We start from the raw sequence: 13,943 nt of genomic DNA, 5'->3' as shown, positions 1-13,943 counted from the left end.
TGTGGCATAACTAATTACCTATTACGGCCACATTTCTATGCAGTGTATTTTAGAACCAGTGTTTCTGGCTGCAGACTGTAATGTGTAAGGTATTCTCATTTTTATATATTGTATTTTATAACACACCATGTCGTTTATATAATAATCACAGTTGTGTCTCTACAGGACAACGTGGCTTACAAAGACATTTCATTAATATAAGTGTGAAACTGACAGACAAGCACAGCTGTGTCTCTACAGGACATGCTGGTCACTAGACAGCCAGAGTTTCTGTGGGGGAGATATACTAACAGAGGTTCTGTTGACCCAATAAACCGGTGTAGAACGTACACAGAGAGCAACTTACAATATTTACTAAGGTAGCGGAAATGAGTTTACTGCAGTTATCAGAGCATTGTATTTTATTTGACAGCCACAAGTCACACAGGTCATGATGATAGTGTATCTGCAGCATGTTATTTGGAAATAAAGAAGCCTTTTTTGTATTCGCCCGCATTTTATATAAAATCTGCATAAAAAAATCTTCTTGGCTACACCAAAACACGTAAGAAACAAATGTATAACTTTTAGATCTACCGCATCCACAGATATTATTCCAGCGTTCTTTAATTCTACATTATTTTAGCACATATTAATTTCACAACTTTTATATGATATTTATAACACTCATTTTATATGAGTTTTCTAACACATTCTCACGGGAATATTATATATATATATTTTGTGTTTTGCGCAATTATTTGACACTGTAATTCGCATTTTATATAAAATATGCATAAAAAATCTTCACATTCTCACGGGAATATTATATATATATTTTGTGCTCTGCATCATTATTTGACACTGTAATTCGCATTTTATATAAAATCTGCATAAAAAATCTTCTTGGCTGCACCAAAACACGTAAGAAACAAATGTATAACTTTTAGCGCTGTCGCATCCGCAGATATTATTCCAGCGTTCTTTAATTCTATATTATTTTATCACATATTAATTTCACAACTTTTATATGATATTTATAACACATTCTCATTTATAAGGGATTTATAACACAATATTGTAAAATCATTTATTGGTTCGCGGCCTTACTAATATCCTTTGAAAATAAATTCAGCATTATTATTCCATGCTGTAACATTTCTATTCTGCAGCCTCCTGTTTAGTAAAAATTCAGCATTCTTTTTATATCTTTGGTTTATATTATATTAGCTTTTTGATAATCCCGGGAGTGCCATCTATCTAGCCCGAGTATTTTTGTTATCTCAAAAGGGTGTGACACAGTCCCATATATTATTCCAGCATTCTTTAATTCTACATTATTTTAGCACATATTAATTTCACAACTTTTATATGATATTTATAACACTCATTTTATATGAGTTTTCTAACACATTCTCACGGGGATATTATATATATATATATATATACTGTATATATTTTGTGTTATGCACCATTATTTGACACTGTAATTCGCATTTTATATGCCGCTGCTTTTTCTTGTTTTTGTGTAAAAATCTCTGGCAGACAGGCACAGCTGTCTCTACAAGACATGCGGGACACACCAGAGACATTGGAAATTGGGGGTTATAATGTCGAATTCAGAAAATAACCATTTTATATTGAATGACTAATGATTTCTATAGGCCTACTTTACTATGAAATTATGCATAAAAAATCTTCTTGGTTAACCCAAAACCGTAAGAAACAAACGCATAACTTTTAGCTCGAACACATCAGCATATATTATTACAGTTTTTTGCTGAATTAAAAATTATACAGTTATTTCATATTTTTTGGGCTTCATGACAGGAGAAATTATTGATAGAAACCCAGAGTTTTGATACGTGTATGAAAATACACCAATATTAACTATTTGTGCTATTTTAGGCACAAATTTGGTCTATATGCATAACAGGCAGGAGCTGGGGCGAAGAAATATGTGTTACATGCGTAGTGAATTGCAAATATATTCTGAAGTGTATGGCATTTTGAGAAATGTGTAGCATAACCAATTACCTATCACGGTCACTAGATGGCAGAATATCATATTAATTATACATTGGGGTTTACTTTTGGAAGCTTATAAAGGCGGTGTGTATGTGCACAGGATGACTTATTTTGTTTTTATAGTCACTAATATCCATATTAAATGACTCTTTAGCTTTATGAGTAAGAGACAACATACAAATAGAATCCTTTTCCCTAGTAGTTTTATATTCTATGTCTGATATATTTCTACACAAAGCTACAAAACTATTTTGTAGTTTATAATGTATCACAGTAGTTTCATGTGAAGTTACATCTTAGGTTCTGTTCAGACTATTGTAATATCTATAGCTTAAAATAGAGCCAAATAGCTACTTTCAAACACGGACATACACCATTGATTTTCGTCACAAATGGATCCAATATATCTCGTGTCACGGTTTATTTTTACCGCGTTGCGGTTTAAAGTTATAAGCATTTAAATAATAATTTTCTCATTAGATATGTGACTCGCGATATTTATTTGCTTAGGTTAGATCATTTTCAGTTTAACAATACATTTTATCACAAAAATGACCTTATCTGGGGCCCTAGAAACAACATAGCAGCATTAGTAAGCCCCTTCCTTTTTACATTATCAAGAATCCTTGGGTTAAGATAACGTAAGTTTATATGCATAAAGCATTTAATATAGTGCACCAAACATGATATGGTTTTTGATTTCTATGAACTGTCGCGAACAAATCATATAAGGTTAAATATATGAATATTATTGAATATAATGTTTTACTATTGTTTACAGTATTTTATTTTCCGGGTGTTACTTTTGTTCATGTACTACTGGTTTCTTCCTCAGTTGTGATTTTTACCTTTTCTATATAAATATGGGTAAATGAATTGGCCATTATAGATTTATGGCGCTGTAAAGAGAGAGGAGAATTACAGAAAGGAGATGGCTGCAGGCAAACACACACACACAACAAACACACATAACATACAGAAAACACACAACACATACAACAAACATACATACACAACATACAGAACACACACACACACACAACACAGAACCCACACACCACAAACACACATAACATACAAAACACACACACAACACATACAACAAACATACATACACAACATACAGAACACACACACACACAACAAACACACATAACATACAAAACACGCACAACACATACAACACACACGACAAACATACACACACACACACAACACACAGAACACATACAACACATGCATCACACACTTATTGAATATAATGTTTTACTATTGTTTACAGTATTTTATTTTCCGGGTGTTACTTTTGTTCATGTACTACTGGTTTCTTCCTCAGTTGTGATTTTTACCTTTTCTATATAAATATGGGTAAATGAATTGGCCATTATAGATTTATGGCGCTGTAAAGAGAGAGGAGAATTACAGAAAGGAGATGGCTGCAGGCAAACACACACACACAACAAACACACATAACATACAGAAAACACACAACACATACAACAAACATACATACACAACATACAGAACACACACACACACACAACACACAGAACACATACAACACATGCATCACACACAACACACATAGTGTATAGTGCGATTACATTTTAGACCGCGACAGTTCATAGAAATCAAAAACCATATCATGTTTGGTGCACTATATTAAATGCTTTATGCATATAAACTTACGTTATCTTAACCCAAGGATTCTTGATAATGTAAAAAGAAAGGGGCTTACTAATGCTGCTATGTTGTTTCTAGGGCCCCAGATAAGGTCATTTTTGTGATAAAATGTATTGTTAAACTGAAAATGATCTAACCTAAGCAAATAAATATCGCGAGTCACATATCTAATGAGAAAATTATTATTTAAATGCTTATAACTTTAAACCGCAACGCGGTAAAAATAAACCGTGACACGAGATATATTGGATCCATTTGTGACGAAAATCAATGGTGTATGTCCGTGTTTGAAAGTAGCTATTTGGCTCTATTTTAAGCTATAGATATTACAATAGTCTGAACAGAACCTAAGATGTAACTTCACATGAAACTACTGTGATACATTATAAACTACAAAATAGTTTTGTAGCTTTGTGTAGAAATATATCAGACATAGAATATAAAACTACTAGGGAAAAGGATTCTATTTGTATGTTGTCTCTTACTCATAAAGCTAAAGAGTCATTTAATATGGATATTAGTGACTATAAAAACAAAATAAGTCATCCTGTGCACATACACACCGCCTTTATAAGCTTCCAAAAGTAAACCCCAATGTATAATTAATATGATATTCTGCCATCTAGTGACCGTGATAGGTAATTGGTTATGCTACACATTTCTCAAAATGCCATACACTTCAGAATATATTTGCAATTCACTACGCATGTAACACATATTTCTTCGCCCCAGCTCCTGCCTGTTATGCATATAGACCAAATTTGTGCCTAAAATAGCACAAATAGTTAATATTGGTGTATTTTCATACACGTATCAAAACTCTGGGTTTCTATCAATAATTTCTCCTGTCATGAAGCCCAAAAAATATGAAATAACTGTATAATTTTTAATTCAGCAAAAAACTGTAATAATATATGCTGATGTGTTCGAGCTAAAAGTTATGCGTTTGTTTCTTACGGTTTTGGGTTAACCAAGAAGATTTTTTATGCATAATTTCATAGTAAAGTAGGCCTATAGAAATCATTAGTCATTCAATATAAAATGGTTATTTTCTGAATTCGACATTATAACCCCCAATTTCCAATGTCTCTGGTGTGTCCCGCATGTCTTGTAGAGACAGCTGTGCCTGTCTGCCAGAGATTTTTACACAAAAACAAGAAAAAGCAGCGGCATATAAAATGCGAATTACAGTGTCAAATAATGGTGCATAACACAAAATATATACAGTATATATATATATATATATAATATCCCCGTGAGAATGTGTTAGAAAACTCATATAAAATGAGTGTTATAAATATCATATAAAAGTTGTGAAATTAATATGTGCTAAAATAATGTAGAATTAAAGAATGCTGGAATAATATATGGGACTGTGTCACACCCTTTTGAGATAACAAAAATACTCGGGCTAGATAGATGGCACTCCCGGGATTATCAAAAAGCTAATATAATATAAACCAAAGATATAAAAAGAATGCTGAATTTTTACTAAACAGGAGGCTGCAGAATAGAAATGTTACAGCATGGAATAATAATGCTGAATTTATTTTCAAAGGATATTAGTAAGGCCGCGAACCAATAAATGATTTTACAATATTGTGTTATAAATCCCTTATAAATGAGAATGTGTTATAAATATCATATAAAAGTTGTGAAATTAATATGTGATAAAATAATATAGAATTAAAGAACGCTGGAATAATATCTGCGGATGCGACAGCGCTAAAAGTTATACATTTGTTTCTTACGTGTTTTGGTGCAGCCAAGAAGATTTTTTATGCAGATTTTATATAAAATGCGAATTACAGTGTCAAATAATGATGCAGAGCACAAAATATATATATAATATTCCCGTGAGAATGTGAAGATTTTTTATGCATATTTTATATAAAATGCGAATTACAGTGTCAAATAATTGCGCAAAACACAAAATATATATATATAATATTCCCGTGAGAATGTGTTAGAAAACTCATATAAAATGAGTGTTATAAATATCATATAAAAGTTGTGAAATTAATATGTGCTAAAATAATGTAGAATTAAAGAACGCTGGAATAATATCTGTGGATGCGGTAGATCTAAAAGTTATACATTTGTTTCTTACGTGTTTTGGTGTAGCCAAGAAGATTTTTTTATGCAGATTTTATATAAAATGCGGGCGAATACAAAAAAGGCTTCTTTATTTCCAAATAACATGCTGCAGATACACTATCATCATGACCTGTGTGACTTGTGGCTGTCAAATAAAATACAATGCTCTGATAACTGCAGTAAACTCATTTCCGCTACCTTAGTAAATATTGTAAGTTGCTCTCTGTGTACGTTCTACACCGGTTTATTGGGTCAACAGAACCTCTGTTAGTATATCTCCCCCACAGAAACTCTGGCTGTCTAGTGACCAGCATGTCCTGTAGAGACACAGCTGTGCTTGTCTGTCAGTTTCACACTTATATTAATGAAATGTCTTTGTAAGCCACGTTGTCCTGTAGAGACACAACTGTGATTATTATATAAACGACATGGTGTGTTATAAAATACAATATATAAAAATGAGAATACCTTACACATTACAGTCTGCAGCCAGAAACACTGGTTCTAAAATACACTGCATAGAAATGTGGCCGTAATAGGTAATTAGTTATGCCACACATTTCTCAAAATGACATACACTGTAGAATATATCTGCAATTCACTACACTTGTAACACATATTTCATCGCCCCAACTCCTGACTGCTATACATATAGGACAAATTTACGCCTAAAATAGCACAAATAGTTAATATTGGTGTATTTTCATACACTTATCAAAACTTTGGGTTTCTACATAATTTTCTATTTATATGGCCTAATTAGCAATACTATTCAGTTGCATTCTGAGATATATATATATATATTAATGTACACTCTGCACGCCATCATGCCTGAACAAAACAGAAATGTAGATTTTTTGCGAATTTATTAAAAAGAAAACTGAAATATCACACGGTCATAAGTATTCAGACCCTTTGCACAGTATTGAGTGCAATATTACACTCAGTCATTCCGCCTGTTACTGTATACATTGGTTATGCCACACATTTCTCAAAATGACATACACTGTAGAATATATCTGCAATTCACTACGCTTGTAACACATATTTCATCGCCCCAACTCCTGACTGCTATACATATAGGACAAATTTACGCCTAAAATAGCACAAATAGTTAATATTGGTGTATTTTCATACACTTATCAAAACTTTGGGTTTCTACATAATTTTCTATTTATATGGCCTAAAAACAGTAATACATGTGCAGAAGTAACTTAAAATGTGTTCCCAGAATCAAATTACCAATATCAAACATGGTGTGTTATAAATGCATGAATAAAACTGATAGAAATGCACAAAGAGTGCAGAAGTGTTATTTCTATAAAGATATATTGCCCGGTTTCTTATGTATGTCCAGTTATTTTCAACAAAACAAGGATAGAGTCAAATTATAGACAGCACAGGCAACGTGCATAAAGATAATAACATAAATAAGTTCTAAATGTCTATTTCTTGTGTGTTGTATGTTAATAAAGTGCAAAAATCACTGACCTATGTGGCCTGCATATTAATAAAGTGCAAAAATCACTGACCTATGTGGCCCGCATATTAATAAAGTGCAAAAATCCCTGACCTATGTGTTCAGCATATTAATAAAGTGCAAAAACATGATAACATAAGTCCTAAATGACTAATAACCGCATATTAATAAAGTGCAAAAAACATGATAACATAAGTCCTAAATGACTAATAACCGCATATTAATAAAGTGCAAAAAAAAAAAAAATCCCTGACCTATGACAAAAAGCTAATATAATATAAACCAAAGATATAAAAAGAATGCTGAATTTTTACTAAACAGGCTGCTGCAGAATAAAAATGTCACAGCATGGAATAATAATGCTGAATTTATTTTCAAAGGATCCGTAATACCAGGGCCTAACTTACTGGATTTGGTACGTAGTACAACGCAGAGCCATGCTCTGAACAGTAGAAATTTACCGCCGAGTTGGGATTCATTTATGCAGGCTATGGCCGAACTAAATATGGCGTCTACAGTTGTGGGTAATACCGCTACTAGGAAGCTTTTAGATGAATTAAAAATTACCAACAGTGAGACACGCTCTGTATCTACACCGCTGAAGTTAGCGACGGCTCCCCGTACAATTCAATCTTTACATTCCCCTTCCTTAGGTTCCACACGTGGAACTCTGCTACCTAAAAAAGGTCTCTACCGATGCTGCAAACCATGTGGCTCACGATGTAAAGAATGTACTGGCTAAAATGCTGTACTCGCCTTGTAACTCTATATTAATTATTTTGTAAGAAGTGTAATTGTTCATTGTACTATTTTAATGTTTTTACTTTTTATATTCTGTAAGAATTTTTTATAGTGTTGAAATGTCTTTGAGATGCTGTTTTATCGTGAGAAATAAATCTTTTAAATTTTTTTTTTTTTTTTTTACAATATCGTGTCTTTGGTTTTTATTCGTATAAAACACGCCGCTTCTTACTTGTGTTGTAACATTGGGTCATATTATAACTTGTGTTGTGACATTGGTGCATATCTCTTCTGTGTATATAAGGCAGCCACAAGGATAAAACCTGCTACAATGTGAATAAACACAACTTGCAATGGCCTCAGTAGATAACAAATAACTTTGCAGATGCCATCTTCAGGACACAAAAAAGAGAAAGCAAATATCAATCCAGGTACAATACAAGTACAAATGTGTTATAAAACAAAGTTCTGCTTCACAAAGATCACCAAACAGCATGAGTTTGTACAAAAATATCTGACCCTCAGATAACACAGCTGTTTTCTGAGAAAGCTAATACAAAAAACAAATAACCTCAGATGCCATCTTCAGGACACAATAACTTTTCTGTTTGTGAGAATAAACATTTATGGGGTACGCAAATACAACAACAATTGCTTGACCTAGGTGCTATAAATTGACCTAGGTGTTATGAACCTCTGAACCGCAGTTAACCTAATTTAGATAATGTTCACCATTTAGTTAGTGTTCACCATTTACAAAAACAAATAGACAGCTTTAAGTTCTCCACTATATGAATACACTGCAAATACCCACAGCAGATTCTCTGTTTGGGAAAATAAACATTTAGTTAATGTTCACCATAGTGTTCAGTAGAGACACATATAAACAGCTTTAAGTTCTCCACTATATGAATACACTGTGAATAAAACAAAAGCTTACAGAATCAAACTCGGGGATACGTATAAAATCTATTATAAACAAATGAGAAAGGTGTTATAAACCACGTGTAAAATAAATACACGACTAGGCTATAATTATAAACATGTGTTATTCCACAAAATACGGGAATAATATCAAAACTACAACAAATTAAACTATATTAAACTATATCAAAAGGGGGAATCAAACAAGGAGGGACAGCTGGATACCAGCCGTCAGACAAGGGGAGGGGAGGGGTTACACACTTTGATACACTTTGATAGGGGCGGGGCACCTGTCAGATTGAGTTTGACGAGACATGGCTATTATACACTACTAGTGCCGCTTAGAATTATCACCAAAAAGGTCTATCTTCCTCTCATCAGACCAGAGAATCTTATTTCTTATAGTCTGGGAGCTCTACCTATGTTTTTTAGCAAACTCTATGTAAGCTTTCATATGTCTTGCACTGTGGAGAGGCTTCTGTCGGGCCACTCTGCCATAAAGGCCTGACTGGTGGAGGGCTGCTGTGATAGTTGCTTTTGTGGAACTTTTTCTTATCTCCCTTCTGCATCTCTGGAGCTCAGCCACTGTGATCTTGGGGTTCTTCTTTACCTCTCTCACCAAGGCTCTTCTCCCACAATTGCTAAATTTTGCTGGCCAGCCAGGTGTAGGAAGACTTCTGGTGGTCCCAAACTTCTTCCATTTAAGGATTATGGAGGCCACTGTGCTCTTAGGAACCTTGAGTACTGCAGAAATTATGCTGTAACCTTGGCCAATTCTGTCTCTGAGCTCCTTGGCCAGTTCCTCTGACCTCATAATTCTCATTTGGTCTGACATGTACTGTGAGCTGTGTGGTCTTATATAGACAGGTATGCCTTTCCAAATCAAGTACTGTCAGTTTAATTAAACACAGCTGTACTCCAATGAATGAGTAGAACCATCTCAAGGAGGATCACAAGGAAATTGACAGCATGTGACTTAAATATGAGTATCTGAGCAAAGGGTCTGAATACTTATGACCATGTGATCTTTCAGTTTTTCTTTTTTATTAAGTTTGCAAAATGTTCTACATTTCTGTTTTTTTCAGTCAAGATGGGGAACAGAGTGCACACTAAGTGAAAAAAAAATCCTTTTTTGAATTTACCAAATGGTTGCAATGAAACAAAGAGTGAAACATTTAGAGGGGTCTGAATACTTTCCGTACCCACTGTATAAGGGCCAGAATGAGGCTCTCATTAACTTATATTGAGAGCTTGTGAAGGTTACCTTTGACTTCTGGGCAGTCAGAAGTTGCAGGCACAAGGTGGCTGTGTGGGGAACAGGTGAAGATGGTGTCTGGTAAGTGTGGTAGGGTGAGGAAACTTAGATTAGTAGCACCACTCCAGTGTTTTTTTATTTCGGTGCTGTAGAGGCTTTCAGCTTTAAGTTGCGCATGCTACTTAATGAATTTGATGCCTCTGCTGAGTGGTGTGTGCCTCCATACGCTGTTCCAGAAATGCAGCTCCAGTCAGGGATTGGAGGAGCACTTCTTGCATACAAAGCAACCGCAATTGTGTTGAACTTAATAGGGGGGTGGCCATGGCCATCATCCCACCCTGGCTCTTCCCATTCCAATGGAATTGATTTAAACTGGTGTGAAAACTCCAGAAGTTGGAAAACTTTTTGGGCAACTCTGCGTTGCCCAAAAATTTTGCAACTTTTCAGAGCTTTTGTTCCAGTTTTCTGGCATAAAACTTTTGATGAATCTCCTACTTAGTTTTATTTGTAATTTAAAGGATTGATGGGAAGAAACTAGAATATATGCATGTAAATATATATATATATATATATATATATATATATATATATATATATATGTATATATATATATATATATATACAGTATGAGTAACAATGCCATATGGTGGCCAAATAATACTTCAAGACAGTTGCCTGAATTGCAGAATTAAGATCTGCAAAAATAATACACTGTACATGTATACCATGATCAAAAGGCAAAAAGTTATGTTTTTTTTTTGTAAATGTACATCTCGTTCACGTTCTATTTCTCTTATAAGGATCTTAAGGGATGCAGTGATTTAAAGTAGTGATTCAGGCCTTTGTGTTGTTTTGGCTAGGGGCTTAGAACTTACTGGCAGTTAGTGGCTAACTACCCTCCTGTTCTGCTCTGTGATGATCTAATCTGGCATAGAGTGGTCATGGACTGCTCCTTGTTGGAATTCTTCTACTCCTGGGGATCACAGAGCAGTTCCTTATCTTCTGGCATCACCCCTGAAAGTCACTACCTGCTCTGCTCTATCAAGCTAAGGCAGCATAAGGCCAGATTTAGGTTTAGGAGGGCCTTGGACCATATGGCCACAATTGCTCCACTATAGCCTCAAGTTATAACATCCATCTAGCATACTAATATTAGCATAAAAAAGAGTAAAAATACAATAACACCATTTTTAATATATTTTACTGATTACCATTAATTAACAAGCTTACTGTATTGTAAAAATTGTTACGGTTCCTGGAATATAAAAAATGTCCAGGTTATTTGCTGTGATGTTTATTGATTAAAGTGTATTAAAATAAGTTTATGGTAATTGGTTTTGCTCTATTATTTTATAGCAACTTTGCTGGAAAAAACAGTTACCTATTCATCTTTGTTTTCTGTTTATAATGTAATCCATATGAAGATATACATAGACAGAGCTGGTACAAATCGATTCTTATGACTTGATCCATTGGTCATGTCAGTAACCAGTCTGTGGCCATTTGACAGACACCAATTCTTACCTGACGGCATCTAATTATAGCACTATATAGATAGAAATCTGGCACTTCTTGCGTTGCAGAAAAATATCAGATTCATTAGCAAAGCAATCCAAAAGCAATGACATTTTGGTCGAAATGACCTTCTTCAGACAGATTGCACATGTAATTGTGCTAATCCGATGGTTATTGAATCCCTATTCCCCACAGCACTGTTACATGCAGTGGACTGTATGCAATCTGTCTGAAGGTGGTCCTTTCGACCAAAACATCATTGTTTTTGGACTGTTTTGCTAATAAATTTCATATTTTTCTGCAGCTCAGTGAGTGACGGATTCTTTTTTCTCTAATTGTAGGACATTATACCTGTGTCCAAGAATCACAAAGATTTTTAGGCAGAGAAAATCCTGCCATAGCCTCTAGCTCACTCTGAATATTTTTTCTTTCCACACAGCAGGTCCTGTGTTTAACTCACGGTAAAGACACTTGGTAAAAATAGAGGCTTGAGTAGAAGTCAATTATGAAGAGGCCTCCATGGTGCTCCAAAATGCAGAGTGTCAGAGAGCTCCAGCAAGTGCTGAGGATGGCCCTGATGTAGTGAATGAAGCTAATAAATAGCACAAACCACTGGATTTTTAATTTTAGATAAGAAACTTCTACTTCCTCAATATATAATTTTTTTTGTTTGTTTTAAGGAGGATCACTAGATGTAAGTTTCTAATCATTGTAAATTCCAATAGAATTGGTGATGCTAACACTTAGGGTTACTTACCTTACTGAATTATTAGTTGCATCCGGATCCTTAGCAGAAACAATCTGTATTGTTGTACCAATATCTACATTTTCGGAGACTTCCACAAAATAATGACTGGATTCAAACACGGGAGGCTCATCAACATCTTCAACACTAATGTGTACAGTCGTAGTGTCACGGAATGGACCAAGATTAAAAAAACGTACTTCGATGTGTGGGTTTGAACCCTCAATTTTCAGGGTGTAGCTTTTCTTACTTTCAAAGTCCAAAGGCTGAAAAAACAATATTTTAATAAAACTGTATAATCTACAGAAAGCGAAACATAAAAATGTTTACAATATAATTTTTCATACATTGATCACATACTGCACATTGCATACCGTCACCAGTGTATAAAAGAAACAATTACTATGCATTATACATTTTTTTTACCCACTGCCTTGACATTGTTAATCCACACAGTTGACAAAAAGTAATATTAATTTACAGCAGAATAACAGATGCCAGAAGGGACTTTTGGCAAATGCTTAGATAAATGGGACCCTTTGCATAAGTTTGGTTTATGTGCCAGCAACTTTACTCAGTGAATGTGACAAATGGACCCTAAGTTGCAGGCCTCCCCACTAATCTTGAATTATTTTTAATTTTTAACTATTCAATATATCTTTAGCATTGAATTTTAGCACATAATGAATCATCAGAAAGATTTCCTGGAACTAGGGCAACAGTGACCAGTTTTTGGTGTTATTTTATTCTTGCTGTTTCCCTGAGTATTCATTTTTTTGGTTATTTTTTCATAATCCGCCATATGGTTCCAGAAATATAGGCCTTTTAATTTTGTGCTAATATTTATGGTCTTTACCAAGGGATCATCGTTCAATGGATCCTCTAGGGCGTGATTTTAGGCTGCTCTGCAGTATTCCTCATTGATAAAGACTAAAAAAGTAAGTCTAAATGTAAATGTCAATATCTCAGGAACCATATAGTGGATTTTGGAGAAACAAAAAAGTGAATATTCAAGAGAGGAGAAGGATTAAATTAAGGGCAAAAATTGGTCACTTTTCACCTAGTGACAGGTTATCTTTAAATATATATGTATCTAGAAATTGGGATCCAGTTTTGGGCTCCACGTTTTAAAAAGGATATTCAGAAGTTAAGAGTCAGGTCAAAGGCGGGCAACTAGATTATTACAAGGGATGAAAGGCACCTCATATGACGAGAGGTTGGAAAAGTTGGGCTTATTTAGCTTAGAAAAAAGATGTCTCAGAGGAGATCTCATTTATATGTATAAATACATGTGTGGTCAATATAAAGGACTGGCACATGACTTACTCCTTCTGGGAGCTAAATTGGAAAGTTTCTTTACAGTAAGAGCAGTCAGACTGTGGAATGCCCTACCACAAGAGGTAGCAGTGACAGACAGTATAGTAGCCTTTAAAAACTAGCTGGATGATTTCCTCAATACATTTAACATTCTGAGTTATAGATAATTTAGAAGCAAA

At 34.3% G+C, this 13,943-nt stretch overlaps 1 protein-coding gene across 2 annotated transcripts in view; it reads right to left on the bottom strand.

The window, feature by feature from the left end:
• Positions 1–13,943, bottom strand: part of CDH20 (cadherin 20) — a 762,886-nt gene that overhangs the window by 39,879 nt on the left and 709,064 nt on the right. For both annotated transcript variants that reach the window (XM_069730620.1, XM_069730619.1), the window contains one exon: positions 12,460–12,713. In XM_069730620.1, the coding sequence (XP_069586721.1) occupies positions 12,460–12,713 (254 nt within the window). The remainder of the gene's footprint in view (positions 1–12,459; positions 12,714–13,943) is intronic.

This window comes from Ranitomeya imitator, chromosome 6 (genome assembly GCF_032444005.1).
Source record: "Ranitomeya imitator isolate aRanImi1 chromosome 6, aRanImi1.pri, whole genome shotgun sequence".
In the NCBI taxonomy this organism is placed as follows: domain Eukaryota; kingdom Metazoa; phylum Chordata; class Amphibia; order Anura; family Dendrobatidae; genus Ranitomeya; species Ranitomeya imitator.
The sequence above is the reverse complement of the archived record's forward strand: the minus strand, read 5'-3'. Positions and strand labels throughout refer to the sequence as shown.